Raw genomic sequence first — 26711 nt, 5'->3', positions numbered from 1 at the left:
AAAAAATTACAGTCTCAAGGTATTAGCAGACTACTTATTAATTACAAAATAAAGGGTGTTTACTTTCTTTTTCAATTGGGGCTATATATTGAACTGTATAATAGTTTCTATTGTTTCTTTTCCTTTTTTCTTTTTAAGAACCTTTTCACTTTATTTTAATGGGATTGTTAGACTGCACTGTGAGCTGAACAACACAGCAAAAGAAATACAAGATGGAAAGCGACACACATTATATTTTGTCTTATGAATGTGTTTTTTAGGTACAGAGGTGAGATAATTTCTGTCTTTGTATATACTTTCATTAGCATTTGGGCAATACACTGCTGTTAGAAGTAGCCTCTTTTAAAACCATAGTATAAATGTAAACTTGATTTACAGTGTTCACAGCTCTGTCATTAGACCCACAATTTGAAATATGAAACTCATAAGAACTGGCAGCATTTGAGTGAAAGAGTTTGGCTTCCAACATGTTGGTGTTGAAGCATCAGTAAGAAAACCATGATAACCTTAGGCATCTCTGGTGGGGGTGATTTTCTCATCTTTGGTGGGAGGGTGATTCTCAAGAGAGCATAAGTCTGGCTAGACACCGGTGGCTCATGCCTATAATCCTAGCTACTCTGGATGCTGAGATCTGAAGATTGCAGTTCAAAGCCAGCCCAAGCAGGAAAGTCCATGAAACTCTTACCTCCAATAAACCACCAGAAAACCAGAAGTGGCACTGTGGCTCAAGTGGTAGAGTGTTAGCCTTGAGCTGAAGAGCTGAGGGACAGTACCCAGGCCCAGAGTTCAAGCCCCATGACTGATGAGAGAGAGGGGGGGGAGGGAGGGAGGGAGAGAATCTGAATGTTGAGACTTTGGGAATCATGGTGAAGTCATCACAGTGAACTGCATTGAGTTTAGAGTGAGGAGGTGCTTGCCCTGAGTCATAAGTAGAGACTGTGAGTCTAATGGTTAAGAGGCTAGTCATCAGCCTGGCACCAGTGGCTCATGCCTGTAATCCTAGCTGGGCAGGAGGCTGAGATCTAAAGGTCAAAGTTCAAAGCCAACCAGCACAAAAGTCCACAAGACTTTTATCTCCAGTTGACCAGCAAAAAACCACAAGTGGGGGGCTGGGAAGGTGGCTCAGTGGTAGAACGCTTGCCTTGCATGCCTGAGGCCCTGGGTTTGATTCCTCAGCACCACATAAGAAAAAAAGCCGGGGGCTGGGAAGGTGGCTCAGTGGTAGAATGCTTGCCTTGCATGCATGAGGCCCTGGGTTCGATTCCTCAGCACCACATAAGCAGAAAAAGCCAGTAGTGGATCTGTGGCTCAAGTGGTGAGCACTAGCCTTGAGCTGAAGAGCTGAGGGACAGCGCCCAGGCCCAGAGTTCAGGCCCCACGACCGGACCAAAAACAAAAAAACAAAACAAAAAACCGCAAGTGGAGCTGTGATTCAAATGGTAGAGTATCAGCTCTGAGTGAAAAAGTTAAGGTAAATGCCCATGCTCCAAGTTTATGCCTCAGAGAGAAAGAAAAAGAGGGAGGAGGGGCTAGCAGTGATCTTCTTAGGAGAACTGGTCAGTAGAGCGTGTGGACAGGAGGAATGTGACAGGAGGAATGTGAGACGAAGAATGGGAAGTTATCTATAGATGGGGTAGCATGAAGTTAGGAAGCTGACAAGACCCAAGTTTGCAGACAGAGGAAGATATCAGAAAAAAAGAATATCGATGGGTGCCAGTGGCTCATGCCTATAATCCTAGCTACTCAGGAGGCTGAGATCTGAGGATCACAGTTCAAAGCCAGCCCAGGCAGGAAAAGTCCATGAGACTCTTAACTCCAATAAACCACCATAAAACCGGAAGTGGTGCTGTGGCTCAAGTGGTAGAGTGCTCACCTTGAGCTGAAGAGCTGAGGGACAGCGCCCAGGCCCAGAGTTCAAGCCCCACAACCACACACACACACACACACACGCACACACACACACACACACACAGAATATTTTTCCAAAGTATTGCCTTTTGCTTTTCATTCAGAATTTTCTTCAACCTTTATAACTGCCAGAATCCACCTAGACAAACCGTGTGGTATGATTTGTTTGGGGACTCTCAACTCCAAATCTCCAGGGAAATGTTGCTCACTAGACAGTGAACTAGTCACAGACCATGATGACTCTCCAGCTTATTGTAGTCTTGTTGATGTAAATTTTGCTTAGTTTAAAAATGCATACCTACTCAGTAAACACAGATGAAAATACATGATTCTCTCTTTACTAACATGACCTGGCTTTTAAAGTATTTTTAAAAAGATGCCTGGTGGGTAAATACAAATGGTTTTAACTACTTTGGCTGTTTCTCTGTTGCCAGCAATGTTTGTGCTGTGTAACTGTCCTACAAAACAGGTATTTGGACATCCAGAATAATGCAGTCATGGCCGTGGACTGTGTATTTCGGTCACTGGATTCTTGGAGAATGTGTGCGGGAGGGTGCGGCTTTTTGTGTGTGTTTTCCACCAAAACTGTTGCAGTGCGTGTGTGCCACTGTCTTCGCGCTCTGGGGGTGGGCTGAGGTGCGGAGGGCGTGCACTGGGGCTGTGATGCTGAGCTCGGTTCATCCGCTTCCTCCTCCCTTCTCCTCCCCACTCCTTCCCACCAGCGCCACAGCAACATCCTCAGTGAGCCAACTGCGCCCAGGCGGGCACGGAGCCTCCCACCGCCCGCCACCTGCGGGCCTGGAGAAGACAGAGCCCGGTGACAGCTCCTCGCCACCCTCCGCCTCGGACCACCATGGCCAAGAACCGCAGGGACAGAAACAGTTGGGGTGAGTCGCGAAGGGCAGCCTTTGCAGCCTGCGGGGAATCTGGAGTTGGGAGTGGGTGGAGAGCTGCGTGGTGCCAGCGTTCGCGGCGGAGAGCTGCCACTGGACTGCAGGCACCAAGGCCCAGTGGCACCCGCATCCCGGAATGTGGTGGTGGCGGGCCAGGGTTCCCGCAGGGTGCAGGCCGGGCCTCCCGCTTCTCCCCCACCCCCTCTCCATCTCCGCCCAGCATTTGGACAGCACCCACCCGGCAGGCGCCTGTGGGCACTGTGTGGTCCGCTTTCGCCATCAGTTGTCAGGATGGCGGTGAGGGTGAGCAAGGGGCTGTGGTGGCCCTGGTGGAGAAGAGTGAGGCATCTGGATCTGGAGCAGGCGGAAACCCCCAGCCCTGTGTGCCTGGGAGCTGCGAGCTCGCCGGCGCAGGCCCGGCGGCGGCAGCAGCGGAGCAGGGCGCGGGCAGGGCGCGGGCCCCAGGCGGCGTGCAGCTCAGCGAAACAATGGGGTGGAGCGCGCCCAGTCCAGGCTCAGCATTGCAGACCTGGGCCGCCCGGGAGAGGGGGCTGCGATACTTGCTTTAATTTGGGGGGTTAGGTAGAGAAAATCAGGGGAGAACACAGAGTTGTGGTTTTCGGCCTTCTGCCCCACCCCGACCTGCAACCCCCTTCTGACCAGCCCCCAGGGTGGCTTTGTTCTTCGGCTTTACCTTTCAGAGACATTGGGCTCATGATTCAGCACCAGGCCGACGGGAGGAGAAAGGAGAGGCAGGCGAGGCCCTGTGGATTCACCCGGGAATGGGTGGGCGGCGCTCACGCAGGCAAAGCGCGATGCGGGAGAAATCGCCACCCCGCAGCTGCTGTGCCAGACCTGATTCTGCAGAGTGTGGGCAGGTTGGGTTCTGGATTTCTTGCAGTCAGTGCTTAACTCATCAGCAGTTCAGGAACTAAAGCCCTGAAAGGCATTGTGTTACATGAACCGGTTCATACTTCAGGCCCGGAGGCTGGGTGGATAATTTGCTCCTTAGCTGTGAATTATTATTTTGAAAGCTCACACCCACTAGTTGTTCAGAACTGCGTGGTTCTGTTCTGTCAGTGAGATCTGTTCTATAATTGTCTATCTAAATATGAGGCATACAGTTGGTTGTTCCCTTTTTTTTTTTGTCAAAAGATGGCATTGCTCCTTGTGTTTGATGGTTCTGATAACAGGTCACAGGATCATTTTGGCCCCCAGTGGGCAATGTTAATGTTTGAGAGATTACCCAAAGATTGCTGTAGATGTGGAGTTAGAGCAGTGAGGTCGGTCATAATTCAATTTAAGAGGGGTGGGGGAAAAGATTCTATTTTCTGAGATCATCAAACTCTAATTTTAGTAGATATTTTTACTCAAACAACACAGTTTTCTTTGCTTCCTTTGAAATGTAGATAAATATTTTTAAAGTGTGGAATAGGAGTTTCTTGAACGATCTACAATAAAGGTGCAGATCTTCAACTCGATTTGGTCTTGATCTGTGTGTAATTTGTAACTGATAGCTCTACGATTTAAATTTAGGACTGATTGCTTCCACAGTCCATGAGATGAAGATGTGAAACTAGAATAACATGCAAAGAAAGGGTCACAACAAGCCTATCTAAAAGTAAGCTGGTATAAGAAATCGGTGCTCTATAAACTGGATCACCTTGAACTAGAAAAATAGGCAGAGAATGTGGTAGTGTAAAAAATAAAGGGGACAGATGAGTATCAGAAACAGTACCCCAGAAAGCAGTCTTTCAGGACTGGGCTGGAGCTTTCATTCTAGCAAAAACAAAAGTTTTGTTTTCTGCTAATTAAATTTGTTTCAAAACAAAACCTTGGAACTTAGGATACTATGTGGGAATTAGACTTTTCTACAATTTGATAGACATTGACAGTACAGTAATGCCTCAGAGAAATAATGATTTCATTAAAGTGTCAGCTTTGCTGCCTTAAAAACGAAAAGAAAAACACAATTAGGCTAAATAATGTCCATTTGTTCAAAAAGTGTTGTGGAAACTTTAGATTGGGAAGTTTGGGATTTCTTTGTTTGTTTTTGAGGAAAGATCAAAAAACGATCTGGAAAAATAATAGTTCTTTTTTCTTTTCTAATTGCTTGTATTACCTCCCTCTTTTCCTTTTGTGTGAGTGTGTGTGTGTATGTATGTGTGTTTGTGTAGATACATGTGCACACAACATCTTATACATGCTACACAAGCACTCTGTATCATCACACTCTTTCTTAAAATGAGACTACTTGTCCCTTTTTACTGCCTCATTTTTGGCATACTTCATCCTCCGAATGATGAAATTTCCCTGGGTCCTAATGTAGGATATGACATATACTATAGATTTCACTCCTCCACATTTTCTCATTTGCCTCCCCATATTTTTCCCAGATACATTATTTAATTCTTGTGTATCTGCAAGTAGCCTCAGCATCTGCTTATGCTTTACTTGATGACTCCTCAGTTAACAGCTTAGCCCCATTCTCAAACTGTGCAGCCTTATTGTCTTTAGGACCAGACTAGATCTGTGGTCATTGCAGAAGAGATCATTGTAAGAAACTCACACTCATAAGAAGGCTTTAGGTTTGAAAGTGTTCTTTCTTTGACATAAAAATTCTTATGAAACATATCTTTTTTTTTTTTTTTGGTTGGTCGTGGGGCCTGAACTCTGGGCCTGGGCGCTGTCCCTCTGCATTTCAGCTCAAGGCTAGCACTGTACCACTTGAGCCACAGCACCATTTCCAGCTTTTTCTGCTTATGTGGTACTGAGGAATCGAACCCAGGGCCTCATGCTTGAGAGGCAAGCTCTCTACCACTGAGCCACCTTCCCAGCCCAAATAAAAACATTATATTTCCTAGCTGAAGAAATAGAACTTTATTAACATTCTTTTGTGCCCTTCCTTAATGATAACCACTCATCACTCTCCTCACTCCTTTCATGTTTGGTATTTTCACTCTCCTGATCATTTTTATAATTTTTCTATAAACTAATATACTTTTTTTTGGTTGGTTGTGGGGCTTGAACTCTGGGCTGTCCCTCAGCTCTTCAGCTTAAGGCTAGTGCTCTACTACTTGAGCCACAGCACCACTTCCAGTTTTCTATTGGTTTATTGCAAGAAAGTCTCATGGACTTTCTTGCCCAGGCTGGCTTTGAACCATGATCCTCAGATCTCAGCCTCCTGAGTAGTTAGGATTACAGGCATGAGCCACCGGCGCCCAGCTTAATATACATTTTAAGATAATATATAGTTTAAAACTTTTGAGTTTTGGTGCAGGTGTCTAAACTCTGGGCCTTGTACTTACTAGTTTTTTACCACTTGAACATCACTCCCAATCCTTTTCAGTTATCACTCCCAGTCCTTTTCAGTTTATTTGGTCTTGTACTTTCATTAGGCCTTGACCACAGTTTTCTTGTTTTGTTTTTTTTTTTTTTTGTCGGTCCTGGGACTTGAACTCTGGGCCTGAGCACTGTCCCTCAGCTTTTCAGCTCAAGGCTAGCGCCCTACCACTTGAGCCAAAGCACCACTTCCAGCTTTTTCTGCTTATGTGGTACTGAGGAATCGAACCCAGGGCCTCATGCATGCAAGGCACGCACTCTACCACTGGGAGCCACCTAACTTACACTCAGAAAAGTGTAAGTAGGAGGATCACAACCCTGGCCAGCCTAGGGGTAAAAGTAAGACATTATCTCAAAAAATAACGCAAAAAAAAGACAAGTATACCTCAGGTGTTAAAGTGCCTGCCTAACAAGCATAAGGTCCTGGGTTAAAACCCAGTACTGACACAAAGTTAAATGATAAAATGCTATATGTTATAGTACAATGAAATAAATAAGAGCTAGAGGATTCACTTTTCCAAAACAAATATTGATTAACCTATACTTGGTGTTATAATATGTATGAAATGATATCTCATTGCTTTTTAACCTGCCTTTTGCTGACTATCAGTGAGGTAGGAACACACATGCATATATTTATTAATTGTTCATACTTCCTACTCTATTTTTATTTGCTGTTTCCCCAGTCCCCCTCCCTACTTTTTTTTGCCACTTTTGAGGCTTGAACTCAGAGCCTGGGCATGGTCCCTGAGTTTTTTTTGCTCAAGGCTAGCATTCTACCACAGCTCCACTTCCAGCTTTTTCTGTTTATGTGGTACTGAGGAATAGAACCCAGGGCTTCATGCATGTTAGGTAAACATTCTACCACTAAACCACATTCCCAGCCTCTTCCCCATTTTTATTAGTGCTTTCTTCTTGTTCTTATGAGTTCTTTGCATTTTGTGTGTGTGTGTGTGTGCGTGCGCGCGCGCGCGCCAGGACTAGGGCCTTGTGCTCTTGTTTTTCTTCCCTCAAGTCTTATACTCTGACACTTGAGCCACACCTCCCACTTTTTGATAGAAGTGCTTTGTTGATTGTTTTACAGATTTTTTTTGCCATTTTGTGACATAACTTTGCCGTCTTTGTGGTATATTTTAATAAACACATATTTAAATATAGTTAATTTAATTTGCAGTTTCCATTGTGGTTTGTGCTTTTTGTATTTTAAGAAATTTCCCACTATCCTTCCAGATTGTAAACTATCCTCTTATCTCGTTTAAATGTTTGGCAAGATACCTATAAAATTTACTATCTTAATATTGCCCTTTGATTTGATTAATCTAGGTATGTTTTATAAGTGCAATGATATAGCCTTTGCCTTTCTGTGATTGGTTTATTCACCTGGTATATTGTCTACAGATTTATACATATTATAACATGTCAGAATTTCCTCCCCCTCCTCCTCCTCCTCCTCTTCCTCCTTCTTCATCAGTAGTGGGGCTTGAACGCTGGGCCTGGGTGCTATCCTTGATCTCTTCAGCTCAAGGCGAGTGTTCTAGCATTTGAGCCGCAGTGCCACTTTTGGTTTTCTGGTGGTTAATTGGAGATAAGAGTCTCACAGACTTTCCTGCCCAGGCTGGCTTTGAACCTTGATCTTCAGATCTCAGCCTCATGAGTAACTAGTGTTACAGATGTGAGTTACCGGTGCCCAGAGAGAATTTCCTTCTTTGAAGGTTTTTCTTTTTTAACCTTTATGTAGTTGTAAAAAAGATGTGCCATATAACAAAGTAGAATTTCCTTCTTTATAAGCTAAATAACAATATCATTATATATACTACTTTTTGCTTGCCCATTCATGTGTCAATGGACACTTGGGTTGCTTTTACATTTTAGCCATTACAAATAGTCTTTTTGTGAACATGAGTACACAAATATCTCTTTGAAATCCTGCTTTTAATTCTTTTGAGTACATAAGCAGAAGTAGATTTCTGGATCATTTAGGAAATCTATTTTGAATTTTTTGAAGAACTGCCTTTTTTTATCACAGCATCTGTATTGCTCTACATTCTCACCAACAGTATACTCAGGTTCCAATTTTTCAGTGTTCTTTTTGTCTTTCTTTCTTCAGTTTTTCAACACTCTTGCCAATATTCTGATAGCTACTCAGGAGAGTGTGCTATGTATGGTGTCTTATAGTGGTTTTGATTTGCATTTAATTTTCTGATTTCCTTTGTGCTTTCTACTTTGCTCTATTGGCTATTCAACTTGTGATTTATTTATTGATTGATTTATTTATTGTCGGTTGTGGGGCTTGAACTCTGGGCCTGGGCACTATCCCTCAGCTCTTCAACTCAAGGTGAGCACTCTACCACTTGAGCCACAGCGCCACTTCCAGTTTTCTGAGTGGTTTATTGAAGATAAAGAGTCTCGTGGACTTTCCTGCCTGGGCTGGCTTTGAACTACAATCCTCAGATCTCAGCCTCCTGAGTAGCTAGGATTATAGGCATGAGCCACCAATGCCCGGCCAATTTGTGATTTTTTTCAAGATTTTTTTATTACCAATTTCTAATTTTATCTTGTTATATTTTGAAGATAATATTTCATAATATTTCTTTCCAGATATATTGCACTTTAATTTGTGGTCCAGAATTTGATCTGCTTGAGAAAGTATCATTTGTGCTGAGAAGAATGAGCATTATATTGTTGGGTAGAATGTATGAATTCTTTTACATTTGCTTGGTTAGATTGTGTTGTTCAATATCTATATATTGAGCACTATATATATAATTATATATATTATACAATATATAGCATATAATTATATAATATATGTATAAAATCAAATACTATATAATTATAGTATTTGATATATATATATAATACTATATATATATATATATATGTATATATATATATAGTATTGCTCTGTTTCACAGCTTATCTTCAGTTTTGTTCTAGCCACTATTGAAAGTAGGGTGTTGAAATCACCAACTATTGTTGGAGAATTGTCTGTCTTTTTACAATTCTATCAATTTTTATTTCTTGTGTTTTGATGGTCTGATGTTTGTAATTGTTATGTATTCTTATTGTGTTAAGAATATATATTATATATTTGGGCAGTAATGGCTCATGACTCTAATCCTAGCTCCTCAGGAAGTTGAGATCTGAGGATCCTGGTTCAAAGCCAGCCCAAGCAGAAAGGTCAAACCGTAAGACGGACCTTTTTGTGGTTAATTATATCTAATTAACGACAAAAAGTCAGTATTGGAGGTGTGTCTCAGGTGTGTCTTAGCTTTGAGTGAAGAAGTTAAGGGAGAATACCTTGGCCCTTAGTTGATACCTCAGTACTAACACATATACCAAGAGAATATATTGTATTTAAACAAAATATATTTTATTAAAATAGGCCCTTCTTTGTCTCTTATAACACTTTAAACTCAAAATCTATTTTACTCAAAATCTATTTTACTCAAAATCTATTCTACTTTAGCTACTTCTGGTGTTTTTTCGGTATCATTTCATGGACTATTTCTTCCATTCTTTTGCTGGCATTCCACCAGTTGAGTTGAAATTAACTGTAGTTTATATTTCCACAGATTAAGATTACTCTCCTCTATTCCTGAATAATATTTTTGAATAATCACTGGATATTGAATTTTAATGCATGTATTGACTTGTAAACAGATGTCCTACATTTATTGAAATGATAGTTTTTATTTATTAATATGTTTAATTAATAGATCTCCTATGTTGAAGTGATCTTTTATTCCTGGAATTAGCTTAGGATCATTATACTATATTTTATTTTTAAATACAATGCTAAGTCTGCTAGTCTTTTAATATATTGGAAAATAGATTTGTAAGTAAAATTCTTTTCTTGAACTTTGTTTGACTTTGGCATCCAAGTATCAAGAATATATTAAATTTATAAAGTGAGTAGGTGTCTCTTTTCTATTCTTTGTGTAAGCTTATATAAGATAATGAGTCCTAAAACTGTTGATTTGATTTTTGTATTGGTTACAGAACAATGAAAAGTTTTTACTTTTTATAGAGTTAGCTTTAGTAATTTACAACTTTCTTGGAATCTGTCCATTTCATCAGCTTCAGAAAACTAATTTATATTTTCTACTCTTATTTGTTTATTCCTTATGTTTTTATGGGTTTTTTGTTGTTTGTTTTATTTATTATTTATTTTATGCTAGTCAAACGGCTTGAATTCAGGGCCTTAAACTCAGAGCTCTTTTGTTCAAGGCTAGCACTCTACCACTTGAGCCACAACTCCATTTCCTATATTTTTATTGTTTAATCTTTTGCTTTTCTGTTAGTTTCTGTGCATCTCTATTATTTTCTTCAGTCTTATTTTGTGTTTCTATTAGCTTAAAGTTGACACTGGGCACCGGTGGCTCATGCCTGTAATCCTAGCTACACAAGAGGCTGAGATCTGAGGATCGCGGTTCAAAGCCAGCCCAGGCAGGAAAGTCCATGACACTCTCATCTCAAACCCCCCCCCCCCCCCCCCCCCCCCCCCGCTAGTAAACCGGAAGTGGCTCTGTGGCTCAAGCGGTAGAGTGTTTGTCTTGAGCTGAAGAGCATAGGGACAGCGCCCAAGCCCAGAGTTCAAGCCCCACGACAGACAAAAAAAAAAAAAAAAAGTTGAATACTACACTCATAAAGTTTTCAGTTTTTCTTCTTTTTTAATATTTGAATTTAAGGCTATGGTTTTTCTCTATCTGTTTTGCTGTACTCTGTATATGTTGATATATAGTAGCTTTTTTCTTATTCAGTTTTAATTATTTTAAATATCCACAATGATACTCATGAATAAAAGAAAATATCTATTTCTTTTTCTTTGACAATATTGAGTATTAGTTTAGTTATACAGGGAGGGATTTTTATTGTTAAATTTCCACCTATATTTTTTATCCACCTATGTTTATAATATATTCCAATCAATCTCACTCTCTCTGTCACTCTTCTTGCTCCCATCCTGACTTCCTGAACAATTTCAAAAGGTCTCATTGTCTTATTTTCTTAGTTGCATACAATTTATTTAGACTGTATTTAACCTCTTTAATCCTTATATGTCTAAAAATGCGTCTTTTCATTTATGGGCCTGCTGTGGATGGGAAGAGGCTGAGTGCTACCTACAAAATGAGTCATTCTGTTCTGGTTTCAAAAGCTTTCTCATCAGTTCATGGTAAGCATTCATGTGAGACTGAAAATCCTTACACTGTGTGCTCATTTCAGAAGTCCTTCCACAACTTCTTCTTACTATCTGAATCTGGTTCTATGAGTTGCTGTCCTTCTATTAAATTATTTGCAACAAGCCTCATGGCCACTATATGCTTACAAACCTTTTTTTTTTTCTTTTGGAAGACAATGATTTTTTTCCCTCTCTCTGCCTTCCAAATGTCTTAAGTATCTTTCTTTAAAATCTCAGCCAAAACTCCACTAAGAGAAAATAAACTATAGTTCTCTGTAGTGTTTCCAATCTCTGTAATACAGAGAATTGCTTAGAATGGTAGAGGTAGAACTGAGCACAACACATACAATATTCAGGAGAAAAGTAACTGTCCATTTTCAGATTAGCTGATTCAGATATGACAAAAAAAAACCCCAACTAATTCTTTAGTAATTCAAAAACTGATATTTTTCAGTGACTGTAAATGTATAAAATTTATTTGTTTTTCTTAGTGGGAATTATATTCTCCATCTGCTTCATCTGCTTGTTTTCTTAAAATATGTGAACATATTTCCTTATCATTAGTTATTTTTCTATAACATTACCTTATGAAGAGACTGCATATTTTTGCATAATTATAGCTATAACAATTTATAGTATCCTATGTTAGGTATTTAGATTAGTTCTAATTTGTCACGGTATAATTTTGTTAGGAACCTTTACTTAGATAAATACATGTGCACTGATAGTTTCCTTAGGATAAACTGCAAGAAATAAAAGTGTTTAATTTTTTCATTGTTTCCAATTTTTTTCATTAATGTTGGTTTTTTACTCTCTCTCTCTCACACACACACACACACATAACACGTACACACACACACACACACACACACACACACACACACACTCTGCTGTCATGATGCCATAAGAAAACAAACACATCCCTGATACCAATTGGATGCTTTATGGATTTCTTTTTCTTTCAGATAAATAAGCATCATGTTGAATGATTTCTTTCTCCCAGGACTGTTGTGACAAGACCTGAATTGTCCCTTTTAATCCTCTTCTTCATTAGTATCATTATTATTTTAATAGTTATCATGAAGGTGATACACTGAGGGGTTACAGTTACAAAAGTCAGGTAAAGAGTATATTTCTTTTTGGACAGTGTCACCCTTTCCCAGTTTTTCCTTCCCATCCCCACCCACAAGTTGTACAGTTCATTTTCATAGTGTCTACCACTGCTGCTTTTGTTCTCCCTTTATCCCTCTATTTCTGTGTCCCCCTTACCCTCCCAAAGACAGATAAATGAACAAACAAGACAAAAAGAAAACACAAACAACAACAAAAACCCTCTTATTTCCATTTCCTGGAATTAATTTCATTAAATACTATTTTACATTAGAGGCACATAGGCATTGTGCCTTTGTGTACTTCCTTTAAGAGTACCCCCTTTGGTCTCACTGTGTGTGAATGCCTAGAGTCCTATATAATTTATCAAGTCCTAGAGTATTTTAGCTCTGGCTTCTGCCTATAAGACCACTGGTTTCTCTGAAGTTGGCTTACCTCACTTAAAATGATTTGTTCTAGGTCCATCCATTTTCCAACAAATGACATAGTGTTACTCTTTCTAATGGCTATGAAGAATTCCATTGTGTATAGGTGCAACATTTTTTGGATCCACTCATCTATTGTAGGACATCTGAGCTGTTTCCCTATCTTGGCTATTGTGAATCGTGAAGATGAATGTGCAAGTAAATTTGCAATATTCTGGCTTGCAATGAGGTAGATGCTCAGGAGTGGTATGGCTGGGTCATAGGGAAGGTCTATGTTTTGTTTTTTGAGGAACCTTCAGACCTCTTCCAGAGTGATTGTACTAGTTTACATTCCCACTACCAGTGCAGTAGGAATCCTTTTTCCTTATATCTCCATTAGCATTTGTTGTCCAAACTCACGATATTGGCCAATCTAACCTGGGTGAGATGGAATCTCCTAGTTGTTTTGATTTGCATTTCCCTTATGGCCAGGAATGTTAATCATTTCCTCGTGTTTCTTTGCCGTTCTTATCTCTTCTGAGAAGTCTCTCCTTGGCTCCTTTGCCCATTGGTTTATTGGCTTTGGGAGAGGTTGCTTTCTTGAGCTCCTTGTGTATTTTGGCTGTTAGGCTTTGTTGTATGTATTGCTGATAAAGATCTCCCAATCAGTTGGCTGTCTTTCTAGTTTAGTAAGTATGTCTTTAACTGTGAAAGAAATGTTTTATTTTGATGCAATCCCTTTTGTCAAATCTGTATCTGCTGTACCCCTGAGACTCTTCAAAAAACTGGGCTGGGAATATGGCTTAGTGGTAGAGTTCTTGCCTAGCATGCATGAAGCCCTGGGTTCAGTTCCTCAGTAACACATAAACAGAAAAGGGCAGAAGTGGCACTGTGGCTTAAGTGGTAGATTGTTATCCATGAGCAAAAGAAACTCAGGAACAATGCCCAGGCCCAGAGTTCAAGCCCCACGACCAACAAAACCAAACAAAAAACGTCTTTTCTCTATGTGGCTTTTATATACTCAGAGTTTATTATCTCTTGGTTTAATTTTTGCTATGATGGAATGTAGGTTTTTTTTTTACAAAGTTTACACTTAGGAAGATTAGCAGTACATTCTATAGCATTTCTAGTATATAAAAAATGTTCTTTACCTTCTAAACTTTTAAAGATTTCCTTTCTACATATCTCCATTCAGTAGCTGAGTACCATTTTGCAGTGGCTGTGAACAGAGCATAGAGATTGAGTGATTTATGAAGAGTAGATATTTTTCCAAGATCAAGTGGCTGCATTTGATGTTGTATTATAACATATTAGAACTGATGGGCAAAGGAGCTTGTGTTAAAGGGCGAGCATACCAGGGGCAGCTTTGCTGTGTAAAAATGTTCTCTCTTGGTAACTAATCTTTTCATTAGTCCTTCAAGAGCACAAACTCAGCTCACTCATTCCCCTGAGAATTAACTCAGTCCTTCCAGAAAGGTATTAATCTATTCATGAGGGCAGAGACCAATTGCCTAACCACTTCTTTTTATTTTATTTTTATTTTTAGCATATATTAATTATACAGAGCAACTAATTACCTCTTACATATCCCACAATGTCTTAATAACATTACATTGGCCATCAAATTTAAACATGAGTCTCAGAGGGGACAAATTGGTTCTGACCTGAGAACCACACATCTGCATCATCTGTAGTAAAACCTCCATCCATCTCTGTCTTGCTTCTGACATATTTCCTTCTTCGCTTTTTAAGATTTGAATAATGTTCAGGAAATGAACTTAAATTTAGTTTAGCAGTGCATAGTTAAGAAGGTATAAAACTGATGCTCAGAAAACTTTTGGTACAAATTCCAAAGGATTTTTTATCGTGTTAGATGAATAATACTTGTTATTTAGATATTATGTAGTTATGAATGATGAATCAAGTACACAACGCTTGTTCTTTTTTTGGGGGGGGGGGTTTGGTCATGGGGCCTGAACTCTGGGCCTGGGCGCTGTCCCTCAGCTCTTCAGCTCAAGGCTAGCACTCTACCACTTGAGCCACAGCACCACTTCCAGCTTTTTCTTTTCTTTTTGCTTATGTGGTACTGAGGAATCGATCCCAGGGCCTCATGCATGCAAGGCAAGCACTCTACCACTGAGCCACCTTCCCAGCCCAACACTTGTTCTTAATAATACCAAGGAATTTAATGTTTTGTTTTGTTTTGGTCTGGTCGTGGGGTCTGAACTCTGGGCCTGGGCGCTGTCCCTCAGCTCCTCAGCTCAAGGCTAGCACTCTACCACTTGAGCCACAGCTTATGTGGTGCTGAAGAATTGAACCCAGGGCCTCATGCATGGAAGGCAAGCACTCTACCACTGAGCCACCTTCCCAGCCCGGAATTTAATGTTTTAAAAATTATTTTAAATAAATGTATGTAGATACTTACTGAGCATGTACTAAATATGAACTTCATTATAGATTTTTTCTTTCTTTTTTATTATTATTATAAATACGATGTACAAAGGGGCTGCAGTTACATAAGTCAGGTAAAGAGTACATTTCTTTTTAGACAGTGTCACCCCTTCCCTCACCCTCTCCCAATTTTCCCTCCTGCACCCACCCACAAATTTTATAGTTTATTTTCAACATAGTGTCTAGTGAGTACCACTGCTATTAGAGGTTTTCAAGTAAAACAGTCTGTGCTCTTGAGATAATTTTAATGGATATTTCTAATTTTGATCTTTTATAGAAAGTAGTTTTCTAACCGGGCATTGGTGACTCATGCTGTAATCCTAGCTACTCAGGAAGCTAGGATATGAGGATGATGGTTCAAAGCCAGTGTGAGCAAGAAAGTCCATGACACTCCTATTTCCAAAAGAGCTAGAGGTGGAGCTATGGCTCAAGTGGTAGAACACCAGTCTTGAGCAAAAAAAAAAAAAGCTAAGGGTTAGTGCCCAGGCTCTGAGGGCAAGTCTTAGTACTGACACATACAAACACAAAAGTAGTTTTCTGAGTAGTTTTTAACAGCTTTATCAAAGTATAATTCATATTCCTGAGTACAGTGAGTAATTGAATGGATTTTAGTATATTCAGTTGTATATCCATTATCGTAATTTTTAAAATATCAGAAAAACTTTGTGCCATTTAACCTTGAGATCCCAATCCCTCCCACCTACCCCCAGCCAAGATAACCACCAATCTACTCTCTGTCTTTGTATTTGCCTAATATGAACATTTTAATATAAGTGGGGTCTTACAATAGGCAGTCCTTAATGACTGGCTTTTTACATAGTCTTTTCATGACTCATTCACATTGTAGGATGTATTGCTACTGCATTTGTTTTTGCTTCTGAATAATATTTAATTGCATAAGTAGACCACATTTCATTTATTCATTTACCAGTTTATATGGGCTGTTAATAGTGGCTCATACCTATAATCCTAGCTACTCAAGAGGCTGTTATCTAGGAGAGCAATTTAAAACCAGCCTGGGCAGAAAAGTCTAAGAGACTTTATCCCCAATTAACCAACAAAAAATGCTAGCTAGAGGTGTGGCTCAAAAGCTATGAGCTAAAGAACTGAGTGAGAATGAGAGGCTCTTGAGTTCAATTCCTGGCACAACCACCAAAACAAACCAAAACAAAAAATTTTGAGAGTTCAGTGTTAGGGTTGTGGTTTAGTGGTAGAGCACTTCCCTATTATGTAGGAGGTTCTGGATTCAATCTCCAACACCACAGAAAAACAAAACAAAACAAAAAACAAATAAACAATGTTCCATGGTATTTAACTCACTCTCAATATGTAAATGTAGATAATCAAATCCAGATGTTTACTGAAGTTGTTTTCTTTTTTTGGGGGGGGTGGTTAGGGGGATGTCATTCATTGAACTCAGGGCCTGGGTACTGTCACTAAGCTTTTCTACTCAAGGCTAGGGCTCTATCATTTTGAGCCACAGTCCCACTTCCAGTTTTTCTGGTGGTTAATTAAAGATAAAAGTGTCACAGATTTCCTACCCAGGCTGGCTTTGAACATCCTCAGATCTCAGCCTCCTGAGTAGCTAGGATTACAGGTGTAAGCCACCAGCACCTGGCAGCTGTGAAGTTGTCTTTCTTGCATCTGTAGATATCTACAATGTCTCAAATCCTCTCAGATCTCAACTCCCTTGCTTTGCCTACTCTGAGCCCTCATACCTTCTAACCTGCTCTATTTGTATTGTACTCTTTGATATTCCTCAACTATACCAAATAGTCACAAAATTTTTCAGAATTATATTGTATATACTGTGATGTTTTTCATAATAGATAGGGGCAATTGTTCTAAATGAGCATCCTCATTTTTTGCAATTACACTGTATTTCATAAGTGGATGATCCAAAATTGCCAGTACTTCACTGGCTGCCATTTATATTACTAGGAATGAGATAGAAGAAGGAATAGAGGTTTAAACTCCTATTCCAGGTGTATTTGCACATGTAAATGCTAGAACATAAAGCCCGACTCAACTTAAACACACCTTCACTTCCAGCTTTTTTTGTTTTTCTGCTTAAGTACATTTGTCTTGCTGGGGTGGCCCTGAACTGAGATCCTCAGATCTTAGCCTTCTGAATAACTAGGATTATAGAGGTTTGCCGCCAGTGAGAAGGGGTGTTTACTATGCCACACTGGAAGCTGTGAGAAGACAGCACTTCATCTCAGCTCAGTGCCTAGTGATCTTAACTAGGAATAAAGTCAGCATTGTTGTAGCATCTCCAAAAGTACCAGTCAGGCTTATTGAGCCTGATTCCTGAACCAAATGTTGGGCTAATCAGCTCAGAGGTGTTGAAACTGAAAACTTAGGCAATCTGCATGCCTGAATGACCTTTGGAGGCCAGGAAACCACTGGCATAATAATTACTGAGGAGGATTGTCTTGTCCGGAACCATCAGAACTGGTATAAAGAAGATAAACTGGGCTGGGAAGGTGGCTCAGTGGCAGAGTGCTTGTCTTGCATGTTTGAGGCCCTGGGTTCGATTCCTCAGCACCACATAAGCAGGAAAAGCTGGAAGTGGTGCTGTGGCTCAAGTGGTAGAGTGCTAGCCTTGAGCTGAAGAGCTGAGGGACAGCTCCCAGGCCCAGAGTTCAGGCTCCTTGACCGACAAAAAAAAAAAAGATAAAGAATGCAAAGCCAATGAGCCTGCACTGCACAGCTTTGTGGGGAGTGTGTGTGTGTGTGTGTGTGTGTGTGTGTGTGTGTGTGTGTGTGTGTGTGGTGAGAATCAAGAGAAGGAAGCTTTGTATAAATAGATTCTAATTAAAGAAGGAAAGGATGAAAATGGATGCCTATGGATGTCCAATCTTAGTCTAAGAATATGTAGTTGTATACTTCTAGAAAAGAGGCAACAGAACCAGTTAATGCACCAGAGGCAATGGTTCCTGCTAGACCTGTTGATTCCTTCCAAGTCATAAGGAACAGTTCCTTGTCAGAGTGGTTCATCAGACTCAACAAAGAAGGAATTCCCAAGGAAGTGCCTAGTGCCAAGGACAGAATTGACAAACAAATCTTAAAGGCCTCATAACCACTTCCTGGTGTCCTTAACACCGTCTACTTGATCTTGGCTAAATATCTTCTAAGATATTTTTGGAAGTAGCTACTTACAAAGGAGGCCCAGAAAGTATTTCTTAATTTACTGCCTAGAGAAACTAACTTTCCTCCAGACTACCATGGCCTCCTTGCAACTTGCCTTTATGCAAACTGTAAAGAAAGTGGTTATATCTAACTCTTGTACAGATGTGAAGAAGTGGATTTGCTAGAGTAGTCAAGCAGCTTTTCAACAGATAATCAGGTTTATGAGCTTAGTGACTGCAGCTGCCAAAATCTTTGTTTTTCTGGGTCTGACCAGCCAGCTTCATCTTAGTCTTAGTTTTCTATTAACAAAGAAAAGTTATCAAAGTATGAGTTACTAGCAAAGCAGAGTCTGCTGCTGATGAAGTGATTCTGTTTCTTCTTTCAGAAGTTTTAACCTAATTCACCCCATACTAGACCCCTGCACCGAACTCCAGGAATCCCACATTGCAGGTTTAAATAGCCACTTGCCCCTACATACACAATAGGCATGATTTTTTTTAATTAGTTGATTTTATGTGTGTGTGTGTATATGTGTATGCACATGTGAGTGCTAGAACTGGGATTTAAACATAGGGCCTGAGAGGTCACAGTTGTGACTCAACTTGAACCACACCTTCACTTCCAGCTTCTTTTGTTTTTCTGCTTAAGTACATTTGTCTTGCTGGGGTGGTCCTGAACTGAGATCCTCAGATCTTAGCCTTCTGAATAACTAGGATTATAGAGGTTTGCCGCCAGTGAGAAGGGGTGTTTACTATGCCACACTGGAAGCTGTGAGAAGACAGCACTTCATCCCAGCTCAGTGCCTGGTGATCTTAACTAGGGATAAAGTCAGCATTGCAGTGTCTCCAAAAGTACCAAGGCAGTGGCATTTTAGTGAGCATGCTGTTGGGGTATTTATTGAAACTTTATGAAAACTATTGATGTTTTCTGAGCACCCTTAAAGTCATAGCTATGCTTTAAAAATGTTCTCTGTTGGAGAAAAGTGGAACTTAGAATATTTTTTAATTCTCTAAGAGAAGATCTTTGCTGCCTTCGGTTGAAAATATTAAGCCTCTTAACTGCCCATGTTAATGGAAATATTTTCAAGGAAATTTCATGTTCCCACAGTGACATGGCCATACTTCCAGTTCCACTGGAATTCTTTGAACCACAGCTGAAAAGAGCCTCGTGTTATTTTCTCATGCATCCCAGATGCCATTGAGAATTACTATAATAAAAGCAAATTGTTATAATAAAGGTAGTGTTTAAAAGCAACTCAACATACAAAGTTGCAGGAAACCTTATAGATTTTTCTTTTTCTTAATGTGTGAATGTAGTGATCAGTTTATTACACAAATTAATAATTATTTTTAAATTTTTGCTTTTAGTCCTTTATTTTTCCTTCCTTTATTTTGCTTACTTTTTTATATAAATTCTTTCAATCAGTCTCAGTAAAGGAGCTTCTCTGATATATATATATATATATATATATATGAAACTCTGGCCCAGAAACAGTTTGTTTACAGATGACTTAGCACCAGGTTCCATATGAATATGTGTTGTATGAAGGAAAAATGATCATTCTTGAATATATAAATTCCAGAGGACCCATTGGACCTTTTTTTTTCTTTTCTGGGTGGGAAGGAGAATCTGGCATAACCTTGAATTTACAACCCAAAGGTTCCATTTCTACATATATTCTCAAGAATAATTCTTGCATATGTATATTTTGCCAACTTAAAAAATTATTTCTGCCTGTAAATAGTTGTGATTTAACTTTGTGTTCCAAAGATATTATTCTAAGCAAAATAATATTTATCGAGGGCTTATGATTCACATCAAATGTGAACCTATTTAGAGCTAACCCAGAGGCAGGGAGCTTCAACAATCTTCAAAAAGGGAGGAAGGGAGTATGCAAATATAATGGAGGTGGTGAACTGTTTCAAAGTACACTGTACACATCTATGGAATTATCACATTGAAATGTGGTAATTCAAAGATAAAAAGAGGGGGCTGGGAATGTGGCTTAGTGGTAGAGTGTTTGCAAGCCTGCATGAAGCCCTAGGTTCGATTCGTCAGTACCCCATACACAAATAAAGCTATACGTAGTGCTGTGGCTAAGTGGTAGAATGCTAGCCTTGAGCAAAAGAAGCTCAGGAGCATTGAGTAGGCCCTGAGTTCAAGCCCCAGTACTGGCAAAAACCAAAACAAAACAAAAAAGATAAAAAAGAATGGCCTTCTTGTTGTGGCTGAAAATAGGGTGGACAGATAGTACTAAAGGATGAATAGGGCTGGGAAGGTGGCTCAGCGGTAGAGTGCATGCCTTGCAAGCATGAGGCCCTGGGTTTGATTCCTCAGCACCACATAAACAGAAAAAGCCGGAAGTGGCGCTGTGGCTCCAGTGGTAGAGCGCTAGCTTTGAGCTGAAGAGCTGAGGGACAGCGCCCAGACCCAGAGTTCAGGCCCCATGACCGGCAAAAAATAAATAAATAAAATAAATAAAGGATGAATAATTACTAACAAATAATAACATTAATTGCACTCACTGTTTATTAAGTGTATCTAGTGTGTGTGTGTGTGTGTGCGCGGGCGCACATGCACGCGCACGTGTGTGTATACACTAGGGATTGAACCCAGGCCTTGTATGTATTCAGCATGTGCCCCACCACTGACCTATCCTCCCAGTCTAATCTCATTTGTTAGATGGCAGATAGTGAGCCATGGGAGTCAAGTAATCTCATATAGCTTGCAAATTGGAAAGCTGGGATGTAAGCAAAGGTGCTTCTCCTCCATTTGTGGCATGGCAATACACAATCCATTACTTCTCATTTACAAAATCAGTTTCTCTTTGCAGCAAGAACCACTCTGATTCATGGTGGGAGCAATGGTCTCTTGACACAGAGTGCTTTATATTATTATTATTCAGAAAGTATTGATGGGCATGTATTTCCATAATGAAAAACTACAATTACATTTTGGGTGTGTAATAAATAGTTCAGTAGTCTAAATAATGTAAAGCAAGATGTATGTATATATCATTAGTTTGTTATTTTCCCGGTATGTCAAAAATGCATAACAATAAAAGGTTTTGTTGAAAAGATCAAATCAAAAACATAAGAAAGCATCCCTGGTAGAACTCTTGGTTGAAAATTCCATCACTGATGTTAATTTCCACATCTATATTGATATAGTGGAAAACCTGTGGTTTCTGAGTGCTTCCATTGTACTCTATGATGTATGTCAAGCTGAAAGAAGCAAAACAAAGCAAGTTTGTAAAAATAAAAGATGGGCCACGCACTAGTAGTTCATGCTTGTAGTCCTAACTTCTCAGAAGGCTGAGATGCAAGGAAAATGGTTCAAAGCCAGATCAAGCTCCAGCGGGAAAAATCTGTGAGAATCTTATCTCCAATTAACTACCACCAGAAAACTGGAATTAGAGCTGTGCTCAAGGACTCCACAACCAAAAAAAAAAAAAAAGGGTAAAAAGTGGACTGTTAGGGAAGTGGAAAGGAAAAGGAAAGCAATAAGGAGGAGGGGGTATATGAAGCAGTAATATGATCAAAGTACATTCTATGTGCATATGGAAATGTCATGATATAGCCCCTGGCTATGTACAATTTCACATATGCCAATAAAGAAAAGGAACATTGCAAAGAGCCTTTATACAAATAACTAAGCTTATTTTTAGGACATGGAGAAAGTGTAAACTAAAACTGTGTTGTTCATTTGCTCCAAAAGTAGAGTTCTTTGCTTGTATTTTTTTCATTTAGTGAAGAGAGAACTTTGCATTGGCAAGTTTCTTGAAAGAAAATTCTCTTTAAATCAATCATATAATCACAGAGACCATTGTGGAATATAGTGTGGGTGACATTAAAATATGAGAACAAACATTTCCAATTCTGGAGTGTATTGGACATTTGAGAGTTGAGAGGTACCTATTTTATGTTATTTGGGAATGAGTAACTGAACCAGTTAATGCTTTATTTAACAGGTGGATTTTCAGAAAAAACAAATGAATGGAGTTCAGAAGAGGAGGAGCCAGTGAAAAAGGCAGGACCTGTGCAGGTCCTTATTGTCAAAGATGACCATTCCTTTGAGTTGGATGAAAGTGCACTGAATCGGATCCTTCTCTCTGAGGCTGTCAGGGACAAGGAGGTAGTTGCGGTATCTGTTGCTGGAGCCTTTAGGAAAGGAAAGTCATTCCTGATGGACTTCATGTTGCGTTACATGTATAACCAGGTAGGTAAGAAGTACTGAAAAGTTTTTCTGGTTTCTATACTTCTTCCACCTGTGTTTTCATTTAGTAGTGTTTAATATTTCTATTTTTATTATTATAAGCCCTAAATATAAATGTTATGATTTAACTATTCCAGTCACAGTGTTTTGAGAACAATTTTTTTCTGAAGCCAATTCATTTCACTGAGAATATAACTTAATTTTTCACTCTTTTAGAAATATACACCAGTCTAATGATAAAGGTCTTTGCATGTTATCATGTTTAAAATATCAAGTAACTTTTGTCATAAGTTTTTAATTTTAATAACTTTTTTCCAACATTTACTGTGAAAATTTCCACATATTCAGCAATGTTAAAAGAACTTTGCAGTGCACCACTAGGAACCCACCACCTAAATTCTTCCGTTAATGTTAGCATCCTTGCTTTGCAATATATTTCTCATCTGTTCATTCTTCTTTCTAGCTATCCATCATTCTATCTTGGGTTTTGATAAATTGCTGATAAATTGCTGATATCAATACATTTCCCCATATTTAATATAGATCATAATTTTATCTATAGTTTTAGTTGTTTATTTTGAGGTAAAATTTACATACAGTGAAACACCAATCGTAGATGTACATTTGCTGACTTTTGACAAATGCATGTTCTTTTGTAGTTCCAAGCCACATCAAGATATGGAATCTCGGGCTGGGAAGTTGGCTCAGTGGTAGAGTGCTTGCCTTGCATGCCTGAGGCCCTGGGTTCGATTCCTCAGCACCACATAAGCAAAAAGAAAAAAAGCCGGAAGTGGCGCTGTGTCTCAAGTGGTTAGAGCGCTAGCCTTGAGCTGAAGAGCTGAGGGACAGTGCCCAGGCCCAGAGTTCAGGCCCCACAACTGGACCAAAAAAAGATATGGAATCTCCCTCTTAGCCTTTGCCAGTCCGTTCTTACCTTACCCTACTCCCCAGAGCAAATGAAGTATACAGTGTTTGAGAAAACAGTGTGACACAGAAATGAGACTTTAAAGGACCTAAATAAACCAAAAGCAGAAAGCCAAATTGGAGAATATAGAGTGGAGGAACAAAAAGTTGGGAATGGAGAACTTTTTGGTATTTGTTTCAGTCCTTTTACCCAGAGCAATTCAGATGTAAATTTGAACATTGCCCCTAAAACTTCAATTATCCATTACTTGGGAGGTTGAGGCAGGAGGATTTAGAGTTGGAGGCTACCCTGAGCTGCATACTAAGAACCTACTGCAAAATCAAACTATGAAAAAAACATTTTGGATCCGTATTTATATCATAGATAGCCACTTTAGGTAGATCTTTTGTGAATGTTTTTTTTTTTTTTTAACAATTTTGTTTTTTTAACATCTCTCTAGCCTCAAATTAAGAACTCAAAATAGCCGGGCGCTGGTGGCTCACGCCTGTAATACTAGCTACTCAGGAGGCTGAGATCTGAGGATCGTGGTTCAAAGCCAGCCCGGGCAGGAGAGACTGTGAGACTCCTATCTCCAATAAACCACCAGAAAACCGGAAGTGGCGCTGTAGCTCAAGTGGTAGAGCGCTCGCCTTGAGCTGAAGAGCTGAGGGACAGCGCCCAGGCCCAGAGTTCAAGCCCCACGACCGACAAAAAAAAAAAAAAAAAGAACTCAAAATAATGCAGACTTTGAAATAAGTAAAACTGATTCCTAATATACTGACAGTAATATGCTACTCAATAGGAATGGGAAAATAGAATGAACAAAATTAATATACTTTTCACTAATTTGGATTGTTGATTTTAGGTTTATTCATAGACTCAACTTTTTTTGTTGGTTGTGGGGCTTGAACTTAGGGCCTGGGCACTGTCCCTGAGCGTTTTTGCTCAAGGATAGTGCTCTACCACTTTGAGCCACAGTGCTCCTTCCAGTTTTCTGGTGGCTAATTGGAGGTAAGAGTCTCATAGACTTTCTTGACCAGGTGTTTTTGCACTGCAGTCATGAGCCACCAGCTCCTGGCCATAGTTTTAACTTTAAATATTGGAAGGAAATACTCAGTAACACATACTGTGTTGCTTCTAAAGAGTGTTTGGATTAAAGTGTCCCACATTTGCTTTTCTTTTTTTCCCCCTTCTATTTCTGCACCTCATAGAGTGAATTTTAAGCAAACAATCTATTTGCTTAAAGGCATGTATCATTGAATTGTACAGACCAAACTCTACTCTTTCTGCTATTATAAGTATTGTTCATATTAGAAAGACAAAATTAGAGTTTAAATGTGACAATCTCTGTACTTTTTAGAGGAAAATTGTTACTACCAAGCTTATTCTATACTAAGAACACAATAAGTAATTTTAAGACATGCGTAAATGATGCATGCTTAAATGATTAAGCCAGCTAAGTTTTAGAACTGCGCAACTAATAACTATTTGTGAATTCTTTCCTTGTTTTTCAAAATTATTTTTCAAGCTTAGAGTTTAAAAAATATCTTACAGAGATCATTGTGACCTGAGCTAATGTTATCTTCATGACAATTCATAAACATCATAATTGCCAGGCACCGGTGGCTGACGCCTGTAATCCTAGCTGCTCAGGAGGCTGAGCTCTGAGGATCTCCAGTCAAAGCCAGCCCAGGCAGGAAAGTCCGTGAGACTCTTATCTCCAAGAAACCACTAGAAGCCAGGCACTGGTGGCTCACGCCTGTAATCCTAGCTACTCAGGAGGCTGAGATCTGAGGATCGCGGTTCAAAGCCAGCCTGGGCAGGAGAGACCATGAGACTCCTATCTCCAATAAAACCACCAGAAAACCGGAAGTGGCGCTGTTGCTCAAGTGGTAGAGCGCTAACCTTGAGCTGAAGAGCTGAGGGACAGTGCCCAGGCCCAGACAGTGCCCAGGCCCAGAGTTCAAGCCCCACAGCCGACCAAAAAAAAAAAAAAGAAACCACTAGAAAACCTGAAGTGGCGCTGTGGCTCAGGTGGTAGAGTGCTCGCCTTGAGCTGAAGAGTGCAAGGACAGCGCCCAAGCCCAGAGTTCAAGCCCCACGACCAACAAAAAACAAAAAAAATCATACTTTAGTCATTGAAAAATGCATCTGACTCTTTCAAGGAACATTTAATTAGACTAATTTATATTTCTACATTAATTAATTACTGTTTCTTGACTATTTCCTATATGCTCTGCATTGTCTTAACAATATGGAGAATACCAAAGAAGACAGATTTTTTTTCACTTAGATACCCCCATTTGGGATAACTGAGGTGATATAACTGATGTATAAGATATTTAGACCTCATAAATACTAGTTTTATGTTTCTCAGGCAGTTAAGAGAGGGGACATAGATGAATAGGCAGGATTTATTAGGGAAAGCTTTTTAGAGATAGTGGGATTTAGGATGGACTTTGAAGATGTGCAAGATCTAGATTAAGAGAGGGAGAATGGGACATCTAAGACTCGATGAATTTATACAATATTTGCATTAAGTGAAAGATATATTTCTTTTTGTTGTTGTTGTTGGTGGTGGTGGTCATGGGGCCTGAACTCTGGGCTTGGGCACTGTCTCTCAGCTCTTCAGCTCAAGGCTAGCACTCTACCACTTGAGCCACAGCACCACTTTCAGCTTTTTCTGCTTATGTGGTGCTGAGGAATCAAACTCAGGGCCTCATGCATGCAAGGCAAGCACTCTGCCACTGAGCCACCTTCCCAACCCCAGATATACTTCTTTTGTGAGGTGGAAATTATGTATTGGAAATGAAGAAATAAGATTGAATAGGTCAGATAGTGGAACCAATTCAGGGATGAGCCAAAACCAAGGTCTTTATAAGTATCTAAAATTGCTTTATAGAACAAGAAAGGATATTAATCAAATAAAAGAATTTTATAGTTTATACAGACTCTTTATTAATTCAAGTACTTTTCCAAATTCTTCTGCATAGTAAAGTTTTTTATTTAGTAATATGAAATTTTATAGTTGAGGATTTTCTAATGAGGTCTTTCAAAAACTAGTGATGTAGGGCTGGGAAGGTGGCTCAGTGGTAGAGCGCTTGCCTTGCATGCCTGAGGCCCTGGGTTCCATTCCTCAGCACCACATAAACAGAAAAAGCCGGAAGTGG

General features: G+C 39.6%; 1 protein-coding gene across 1 annotated transcript in view; it reads left to right on the top strand.

The window, feature by feature from the left end:
* The first annotated feature begins 2716 nt into the window (after positions 1-2716).
* Atl1 (atlastin GTPase 1) overlaps positions 2717-26711 on the top strand; it is a 62962-nt gene continuing 38967 nt past the window's right edge. The window contains exons 1-2 of the mRNA XM_013012261.1: positions 2717-2795; positions 22393-22640. Of these exons, the coding sequence (XP_012867715.1) occupies positions 2762-2795; positions 22393-22640 (282 nt within the window). The 5' untranslated portion in view covers positions 2717-2761. The remainder of the gene's footprint in view (positions 2796-22392; positions 22641-26711) is intronic.

The sequence above is a fragment of the Dipodomys ordii genome, unplaced genomic scaffold (genome assembly GCF_000151885.1).
Source record: "Dipodomys ordii isolate 6190 unplaced genomic scaffold, Dord_2.0 Scaffold16, whole genome shotgun sequence".
Lineage (NCBI taxonomy): Eukaryota > Metazoa > Chordata > Mammalia > Rodentia > Heteromyidae > Dipodomys > Dipodomys ordii.
Note: the sequence above shows the minus strand (reverse complement) of the source record. Positions and strands in the feature narration are given on the sequence as shown.